A 10,273-nucleotide genomic window follows, 5' to 3' on the forward strand; every position below is an offset into this window, starting at 1 on the left:
GGACTGAAAAGTCACAGAAACAGTCCTGTCCTTTCACTGCTCAACAATACAAAAGGTAGGATTTCTGTATTGTCCTTATTACAGCAGTTCGTCATGACTTTATTATTTTTTTTGGCAGGCTGGCTGTTAATTTTCCCGGCTCAAGATTTAATTAGTAGAGACACTGTCTCCTCTCTGCCCCCCCTCTCTCTCGTGTCTCTGTGTGTGTGTGTGTAGTTGACCTGAGAATCACTTGGTGTGAATATTTAGCACATAATTTATGATACCCCCACTACAAAATTTCTGGCTATAAACCATCCTGCAATAATCCAAAGACACACACAGTCCCTTTACATACCTTTTCCCTTTCTTGAAATGACAACTATACTTGGGGTAGTCATAGAGTTCTGTCATTTGCTCTTTAAATAGTCCCCGGACAGCACACTGCTCAAGAAAGGGTACTGTTATCTTATTTTGTGCCTCGACAAAAGCCTGAAAGAGAAGAAACAAAACATAATGAAATAAAACATGGGCTTTCTAAAGAAAGAGTCTGTGTTGACCTGGATCAGCAATGGGGAGCTGATGAACCGGCAGATGTTGTTGGAATCTCAACTACCTGATCAGACAGAGGCGGGATAGCCCATGATCACAGGTTGGGAGTACAACATCTGGAGGGTCACAGGTCCCCCCACCACGGTCTAGAGAGTCCAATGATTTGGATGCAACTTCGTAACAGTCTTAGAGTAGAACTGAATATACCACAGATGTTATTTTAGGAATGCTGCAGCTCGTTTCATTAAGTGGCACATAATAACATGATAACTCAAGTGGCTTTCTAATATTCAAAATATGATAGCAATCTGCCCAGTCCACCTATTACTGACTTTTAATTGCAGCATCCTGTGTTAAAAGGGGGAGGGTGACTTTCGAGATGGATTCTTCCTGAGAGAAAAGTCTACAGTCTGCCAACTTGCTTTGCAGGTCATCAAAGGATTCTCTCGAGCAGCTTTTGGATGAAACCACTTCATACATTCAAACACAGAAAGAGGTAACTATTTTACCACTTGCTCACCACACCCAGGCTGAACACGCCAAAAAAGCAGGTCATCACAGGTATGAGTCCTGATGAGCTTTATGGTTCTCTTTGATCTAAATGCAAACTCTCTCATTTGGTGTTTAAACAAAATTGCCAAGATGCCATGAAGACAAACAAAATAAAAAAATTCCTTTACTTCGATCCAGACCAACACGGCTACCTACCTGTAACCAGAACTATGAAGACAAACAGTTTAGCCACCACTGAAGAGATACTGTATATGAACAGTAAAGTGAAGCACTTTAGTTCCAAGATTAATGCGAAGGCAGATTACTGCTGTTTGAAATGGTATAAATGGATGGCTTAATGATCCAACATAACTATTGGTGAAAAGGTTGCAAGAATCTCAATAGCAAGGCTGGGCTGTAGCTTTTGTGCAGGCTGATCCCATGTGTGCCAACGGAATAGAAAAGCCCAATGCGGTGAAAATTTACTCAGAAGCAAGTTCTGTTGAATGTAATAGGGCTTAGTCCCAAGTGAGTGAATGCTGGTTTGCATCAATAAGAGCAGATTCTAGTTTGTGGAATGCCCTCCCCAGGGAGGTTCGCCTGACACCTTCATGACGCCTCTTCTCTCAGGCTTTGGCTAATTAAACAACCTATGGTCTTTAAACTGGGGCAAGGGGGGTATTGTTCTGTTTGCTATTATGTTATATATTTTTGTGTTATTATATTGTAAACCATCCTATGATCCTCGGATGAAGGGTTGTATAGAAATTTAATAATAAAAAATTAGCTATACATTTAGCAAAAAGAAACAGAGAATAAAAGGACCAGAAGGGGACATAATCTATTATCTCTGATAAAATAAATGGGCAGTTTCTGCAAACTACTCCATAGCATTAAACAAAATCAATTTCTTTTAACAGCTCACCAGAGAGAACAGTATTACTGTTCCAGTTCAAGGCCTCAAATTAAGTGATAAAGGTAAATTTCAAACAATTTTCTGCAATAATGAGACACAAAATGCATGTGAACCTGTGAACTGAAAATGATGAACAGCCAGATGTTTGATACACTTCATTGCTTGTATTAAAAGCATCGGGGTTCAGTTTAAGCACATTACACACCAAGAGTACTAGGTTCACAGAAATATTTCGATTCAAGGTGATTAACAGCCCCTTTCGCAAATGCACTCTACCTATCCTTGAAATTAATCAAAACATACTTGAGCCTGGTTGAAACATAATGGTGCCAACTTCTTAAGAGCTTGGGTATGAAGATTTAGACTTCTCCCCTGTCCACTGTGACATTCCCAGAATTATCCATTGTTTAGTATTGTGTTTGTATAGTGCTAACCTTGGTTAATCCTAACAAGCTTTCTCCTTTTCCAGGTAGAACTGGAAAACACTTATCTGAAACCTTTCTCCTTAAAGGTGTGCAAATGCTGTTCAAATCCGGATCAGAACAGTAGTGGTTCATGCTGGTGCAGATGCAATACTAAATAACAGCTAAGGCTTTATACAAAGGGAAAGAGAATTTCCACTGGAGAGGTGACAATGGTAAGGTGGGGGTAATATCCACAAACTCACACCCAAATATCTTAACTGCTGCTAAATGATTAAAGCTACATCTGCCCTGCTTTGTAAGTATCCTGCCTATGGCTTGTACCTTAGTATATTTTAAATATCATTTACTTAGGAAGATCATGCACGTGCCAAGTTTGTCACTTACTCATGTAAACTTCCTCTCTGTTTTCCAATGCATGCACAAAATTTGACACATTTGACCCAGGCAGCTCCCACCTTCCATGGATCCTAAGCAAGGTCCTTTCTTTAAGAAGTTTGTAAAGTCACCACATGCAGAAGCCTCTAGGGGGCATACAACTAATCAGCTCAAGCCACTGCATCTTCCAAGCTAAAATCTCACCCTTCAGCCATGCCCACAAGTGATCATAGAAGAAACGTCAAGCCCAATTCTACATAACAGTGTCATAGCTTATACAGATCAATATGTAACATGGATGTTACTGGATGTAACAATAAGCCAGAAAGTATGCTTCGTTTTAACCACAGCATCCACGAACAAACCTAGACTTCAGATTGTGCCTTGTTTAGAGAGAAAAACAAGCTACAAACTCTGGTTCAGACACAACACTAAGTCAATTGCTCCATGGTTTGTTTCCCTGCAGCGGTAACAGAGAGGAGCAAAGAGCTTAGGCTACATGTCCCAACGTGAAACATTTGCACATTAAGGCTGAAACAAACTGTATCTTAAGCACTCCCGCTACATGTGAATATGGCCATTGAGTCATACCACTGTTCCACCGAGTCTAGTTCAGTATTGCCTACACTGACTGGGAGTGGCTCTCTAGGGTTTCAGATAAGTCTTTTCCAGTTCTACCTGGAAATACCAGAGATTGGACCTAGGACCTTTGCTCTCTCAATGACATTCGATCCTCCCCTAGTATTTTTAAATGGAGATGTAGTGAATGGAACCTGGTGCCTTCTACAAACAAAGCATGTGCTCCATCATTGAGACTTTCAGTCCCATCCCATCTTTTCAGCCAGCGCTCCAAGGCACCGAACCCAAGACCACTGCATCCAAAGCTTGTGCTCTGACCATGAGCTGTGAGACATATAGTCTAGGGAAGCTACCCCACTGTAAATACTAGAGGTCCTGAACCAGGGACATGGGTCATTCAAACATTTCTACCCTGCACAACTAACCAAAAAACACTACTCCAATCACAGCAATTGCCTGTGGACCAGTAACAGACTTCCTACAAACACAAACCTTTCTGGTGTAAAATGATCATTAGTAGAAAACTATAGTTTTTGCCTGAACTGATGTTTTACCTGAGACTAATATCACATTTGAACAGTACTTTGCACCTCTACACTGCAAAGGCATTTGCCCCAAGGTGTCCAGAATTATAAGAAAGACTTACCTTCGTTTGCTCACTATCAGGATCTTCAAGCCAGCTGTATGGATCACATATTTTACAGCCATGATAGTCGTCCACCTGATTTTAAAATATACAAAGAGAGATTTGTTGTTTTTTTAAAGAATGCTTTACAATCACTTTATGAGTGGCATTAAATAAGTTATTACAGCTTCATACACTTCTGAAAACTGGAGGATGCAACAGGCAACTAATTTCATCAAGCTGCCCTGACAGCAGAATAATAGCCTCTTCCAAACAAATTAAATTAATCGAGCATAACCAACCCAGAGAATTTATGTGCCGAGGTAGTTTGTGGACCTTCTGTTTATATTAACAAAAGAGAGAACTCTCAGCCATTGATTATAACTTGGCATGGGAAAAAGATGGGAAATGAAGATCAACAAAGTGGACCCTCCAGATACGAACTTAATTCATTCCTGGGGTCTGTATGTACCCGGAAAAGTCGGCATCTAGAGGTGCCACTTTCACAACCCGAACGTTACTGAGGGTCCACTGTACCATTAACAGCTTCTAAAAACACAACAGCAGTTTGGAACAGAAACCAAAAATAGGACTTCTGCAATTGCTATACTGAAGCCACAGGTGTCTTTTTGGATGTATGGCTCCCTAACTAGCTGCCTTTTGTGCTCTCAACACAGTAGACATGTTCAGGGATTTCTAATTCCAAAAATGAGTCACACTTGCTGGAACAGGACATTTGGGTGCATCTGCAAGGGAAAATGCTTGTGCTCTTGGTTTGGTGCTATAGCACTAAACAGCAAGCACTAGAAGGATTCAGGTGTCAAAGCAGTCTGAAAGGACATTAGGCAGTGATGGGGACTCCAAATGTTGCTGGACCAAAACTCCCATCATCCTCATGGGAGTTGGAGTTGAGCAATATCTGGAGAGCAAGTGGTTAACCACTCATGTTTTAGGTGAAGATATCAGCACCTGAACTTGGGAGAACATCCTCCATGCAAAAACTATACATGTGGCTCTCCAGATTGGACTCCCAACTTCTATCATCACCAGCAGCAAGACCAGTGGGCAGGGATGATAGGAGTGGGAGGTCACAGGTTCACCATCCCTAACCTAAAGGAAAAGGGACAACGATAAAACTGATTCAGGCTGCAATCCAGCCCCACCTACCTGCAGCTGCACTGTAATTCAAGTACTGTACTGTAACAGTTTAAAGGGACAGCTATTTAGGTAGTAGATCAGTATCACACCAATTTTCAAGAGAAGGAACAACTCATTACTCCTACAGCCTGCTCCTATTCAGACCTTTAGGCATATTTAAACCCACTACTTCAGTGAGGGAAGATATATCTAGCTGTAGATTTAAACACAGAGAGCCTAAAGAAATGAGCAACATTCAGGGCTTCCGGTTTGTCGCCCGATCTGGCCGGCGGGGTTTGTCTCGAGTTCCGAGACAGCCCGGCTTTGCTGAGGGGGGGGAAGGCTGCGAAAGCGCCGCAGCGCCCCAAAATAGTTCCAGATACAGAGTTCTGGAAACAAAGCTTCAGCGGCGCCCCATTTTTTAGCGATTCCCCGATCCTCTGGTGAGCTCTAATAAGAGCCCCGGAGAGAAAGGGTTGCAGTCGCGGGGGCCATTTTGAAGACCAGCGTTACCTCAGCGAAGTGAAGCTTCGAGCCGGTGGTGGTGAGCGGCAGATTCTTCCAAACTTGCTGATTCGGAAAATTGGAACCCGTGAGTAAAGTTTGAAAATATTAGGATATTGGACTACAATTTGGAAAACGGGAGTGAGGGGGGGAAAACAGAAGCCACCTCCTCCCACCGATTGATTTAAGAAGCAGTGTAATAAAAGGGAGACCAGTGCAGTATATTATTTGAATTCCTTCAGAGACTATTTTAAAGAATTACCTCCGGAGGCAGGGCAAAGGGGTGAGATTTATTTCAATGCTGATATAATCCCCGCACTTCAAGAAAGGGAGAGCTTCTCTCTACCCCGAAATCGGCAGCCCGGAGAGGACAGTAAGCTGATTGTGAAGACGGATGTTAGCAAGGACTTGATACTTAAAAACTCTTTGATTGACTGTTTGAAACAATTTTAAAGTTGAAGTTAAATACTACGGAATGGATATACAGTTTCCAGTTTGGACTTGTTACAATATATGTCTTTTGTAACCATCTCCTGGTTCTTAAGCCTCGCTCTACCCTCGGCAAGCTGGAAAAATGGCAACAAAAGACTATACACCTGCGTTCAAGGACAAAGTGATAAGACTCTTATGGGAATTCAGAATAGAGACGTATAAGACTCAGCAACAACTGCTGGAAATAAATTATGATTTACAGGAGCTCAGAGAACGGGATTTGCCCAATGAAAAGGAGCAAGATTTGCAAAAAGAGGACTTGTCTAAAGAAAGAACACAAGAATTACAGGAAAAGGCTTTAACTGAAAAAAGGGCACAAGATGAGGAATGGTCGTATGAACTGAGCGATGGGAAAAAGGAAAATCAAAAGAATAAAGATGGATTACAGGAGTCAGTAATGCAAGAGTTACAGGAGAGACAGAACGCACATAAGAAAAATGGACAGCAAAGAAGAAAAGAAGATTGGGGAGGGGGAGATAGAGGGGTCTGGATTTTGAAACAGGTCAGGAAGGGGGTGGGTTGAAGGAAGATTGAATATTTAATTATTTAGGATAGACAAAAAGGACTGATAACTGGACTGACGACTTTGGAACTTACTGGACTGGAAGGGAAAGGCCGAGACTGGGGGAGGGAGGGGAAAATCATGATATTTAAAATTTGTGAATGTAAGAATAATAAAGAGGTTCTTTGGAGGATAAAAAATAGACAGGTCAAGAAAAGTAATGAGTAGAGTTGATTATGAAAAGATTCGGAAATATTAATTTAGAATGATTAAAGAGGATTTAAAAATTGGGATAGTTTTTATAATATAAGGTCAATTTTTCTTTTTTCTTTTTTTGTGGTAATAGAATGGGAATAAGAATAAGAATACTGCTAAATAAGAATTGAAAATGGAAATCAGGGTAGGGGGGAGGTTGGGGAGGCCCACACAATGATTATAGAAATATAAGTAATAATGATGTTTTTTTTTTCTTTCCTTTTCAGTCTCATTTTTTCTTCTTTTTTATCTTTTTCTTTTTAGGGTTTTTTTTCCTTTTTGTTCCCCCTCCTTTTTCCTCTTTGTTTTTTTTCTTTTTGTTTGGATAATTGGTTGGATGGATGCCCCCCCCTCCGTTTCCTCCCTTGGAGCCTCTCGGTGGCAGGGGGGGTGCCGGGGGGAGGGGGAGGGGTGGGGAGAAATTCAACCATAAAATTAAACACTGCCGGCTGCCCACCTTTCGGGGGTCCCTCTGGTGGGAGGAGAGGGCTCTGGGAGGATGGACAGAAGTCAGTGGAAAATATGTTATGTATTTTTCTTTTGTATGTTTGTTTATAATATAAAATCAATAAAATATATTTAAAAAGAAAAGAAATGAGCAACATTCTGCTAACAGGTTACAAAAGACTGCAATATGGCTGAAAGTTCTTTTGTTGCTAGTGAAATTCTGGGAGGGACTTCTGAACAATACTAGCAATTTTATTTACAAAAGGCATTTGGAATGTTTGTTACCAGAACAGGGCAGAGCAAGCTTGACCCTTCTTTGCCTAATGAAATATTTGATTTAAAGTATTATTTTCTGTAGCATATTAGCCTGAGAATGTTATAACGAACAGAGTCATGGATTTTAAGAAATGGGGAGTACAATTAAATCTATAATTTAATGGCTGGTTAAATTCTTTTGTTTTTTTATCACTTTTGTTTTCTTTCATACAAGGCACTGCTTTTCTCCATATCATGGAAAAGTAAAGCTGTTAACAGGTATTGTTTGTCAACCTTCCAGTTAAGATTTCAAACACAAAACTACAAGAACATGGTAAGCGGGGTGTGGGTGTGCAAGCTCCCAAATTAATAGAACTTGTGCTACAAAGAATTCAGAGGTAGTCTCTCTAGAGTCTAGACCAGGGCTGAGAATCTTTGGGTCTGTAAGATCCAACTCCCATCAGTCCCAGCCAGCAAGGCAAATGGTCAGGAATGACAGGACTTGTAGCAAAATATTCATCTTGAGGGTCACAGCTCCCAAAACCTGCTCTAAATCAGGACTTGCCCACACTTCTGCTTGTGCCATGCCTAGAAAGCATACTGTATGTCCGAAGAGTTTCCTAATTGCCCTACGCTTCCTAGGCACGAATTGGAGTGGTTTTCCCCTTGCCCTGCTCCTTTCCAAGGGAAAACCTGATCAAAAACCTGAACTGCCATTTACTCTGATCAAGCGCTGAAGTGTGGTTCTCACCAGTGGGGTGGGGAAAGCAGCAGGACAAGAGGAAGTGTGGGTTAAGTCCTTTGTCTTCTGCTGCAAGAAAACACCATCTGTTTCTTTTAGAGATTTATATAACGCTTGATTTTCAGAATTCTGAAGCGGCACTATCCATACACCAGCCCCAACTGCACATCCCTTCCACCTCTAAAGTTCTATAATTTTATTATAGAACAGTATTTATTATAGAATAGTATGGAGAGCCAATGTGCTGCACAAAGCTATTTACAGAGCAGATACAGGCAAGCCAAACAGCAAGCCAATCTGGTTACTGGCCAATCTGATTTGAGGAAATTATGTCTTCCTGCTTGAGCAACAGGTGCTTGTTTTTGGGACTTCTAGGTTGTGCAAGACAAAAAATGTGCCAACATTAAACTTCTGCAGCTCACACTGCGTCGCTGGGTGGCAAAAGTGTCCCCCGATCCTCTCCAGGCATGCCCACACCTGCCGAAATAACCCACGGCGGCCGTCCTCAGCAACCCCCACACCCTCAAGTAGTGGAGAGAGGCAGGAGATAAAAGACCCCGGTGGTTTTAGACAAAACCGGCCAGGTTGGAAAGACTGGTGTGTGGATGGATGTGCAAAGGCCCTGCGCATCACACCTGCATCCATCCCTTCAAACACCTCTATTTCCGCATCAGGCTTGACGGGGAAAGCCCGCAGGGTGTGATAGATGCGGGAAGCCTTTCCACACCGGGTCGCCGGTGGCCGAGGAGGAAGCGAAGAGGCAGGAAGCCACCGGGTTCCGGGAGCTGCCCCGGAACTCCAGGGGGGCTCTGGGCCGTGTTGGGGGGCTCCGGCGACGGGAGATGGGGGGCCAGGGAGCTACTCACGGATGTCTCTTCGCGGTACACCTCGGGGTACTGGAAAAGCTGCATGCTGCTGCTGGCGGCGGCGGGTTGCGGGGAAAGGCAGGCGCCGTGGCGGAGCGGGAGGCAATGGGGCGGCGTGCAGGAAGAGGAGGGGCCCGGTGGGGCGAGGCGCCACTCGCCTTCCCCTTCAGCCGAAGACAGGCGGGCTGGAGCTCCGCCGCCGCAGCAGCAGCCACGAAAGGGCCCTCCCACTTGCCGGCGAGGAACTGCCACCCCCGGCAAGAGGCAAGAGAGGCGAGTGGAGCAGGCCGAGGAGGCCGCGCGGCTCCCCCTGCAGTAAAGCGCCAGCATGGCCGATGCCGTCCATGCATTCGAAGATGGTCTTTCTCCCAAGGCATCCTGGGAACTGTAGTTTAGTCCCTCAGAGAGCGCACCTGAACCCTTTGCAGCAGCAGCAGCTCGCAGGATTCTTGACGAGGTCGGGGTGGGGATGTGCTTTAAATGTACGTTGTTTACGCAACCTCCCCCCCCCCAAAAGCAAACTCAGAAGGGCTCAGAAGCCATGCTCTGTATTCTGGTCGGCCTGATAAAAGGTCTCCCCCTACTACGTTGTTCATAGAACGAGGGGCGAGACGACTCCAAATGTCATCTAGTCCAACCCCCTGGAATGCAGGAATACAAAGAGACTGCATACATACACACACACACACACCACTTTCAGAGAGAGATCAATTAGCTTTGGTCACGTGAAACAATAAACCATGGGTTTGTGAAATAGAAATCTCTTGCTTCTTTATCATAGTCATAGAGAAGGGACCCAAGGGTCATCTAGTCCAACCCCCAGCTGTAATGCAGGAAACTCAGCTAAAGCATCCATGACAGATGGTCACCCAACCTCAGTTTAGAAGCCTCCAAGGATGGAGAGTCCATCACCTTCCGTGGGAGACTGTCCCCCCTGTCTTTAACAGCTCTTACTGTCAGAAAATTCTTCCTGGTGTTTAGTCAGACTCTCCTTTCTTGTAACTTGAAGCCATTGGTTTGGGTCCTCCCCACTGAAGCAGGAGAAAACAAGCTTGCTCCATCCTCTTTGACACAGCCCATTAGATATTTGAAGGTTATCATATTTCCTGTCGGTCTCCTCTTCTCTATGC

General features: G+C 43.6%; 1 protein-coding gene across 1 annotated transcript in view; it reads right to left on the reverse strand.

Annotated features, from left to right (window-relative positions):
- Positions 1 to 9,341, reverse strand: part of PREP (prolyl endopeptidase) — a 60,351-nt gene extending 51,010 nt beyond the window's left edge. Inside the window, exons 1-3 of the mRNA XM_035109312.2 lie at positions 9,144 to 9,341; positions 3,965 to 4,039; positions 338 to 471 (exon numbers count right to left, since the gene is read on the reverse strand). Of these exons, the coding sequence (XP_034965203.1) occupies positions 338 to 471; positions 3,965 to 4,039; positions 9,144 to 9,188 (254 nt within the window). The 5' untranslated portion in view covers positions 9,189 to 9,341. The remainder of the gene's footprint in view (positions 1 to 337; positions 472 to 3,964; positions 4,040 to 9,143) is intronic.
- Between the last annotated feature and the right edge of the window lie 932 nt (positions 9,342 to 10,273).

The sequence above is a fragment of the Zootoca vivipara genome, chromosome 3 (genome assembly GCF_963506605.1).
Source record: "Zootoca vivipara chromosome 3, rZooViv1.1, whole genome shotgun sequence".
Lineage (NCBI taxonomy): Eukaryota > Metazoa > Chordata > Lepidosauria > Squamata > Lacertidae > Zootoca > Zootoca vivipara.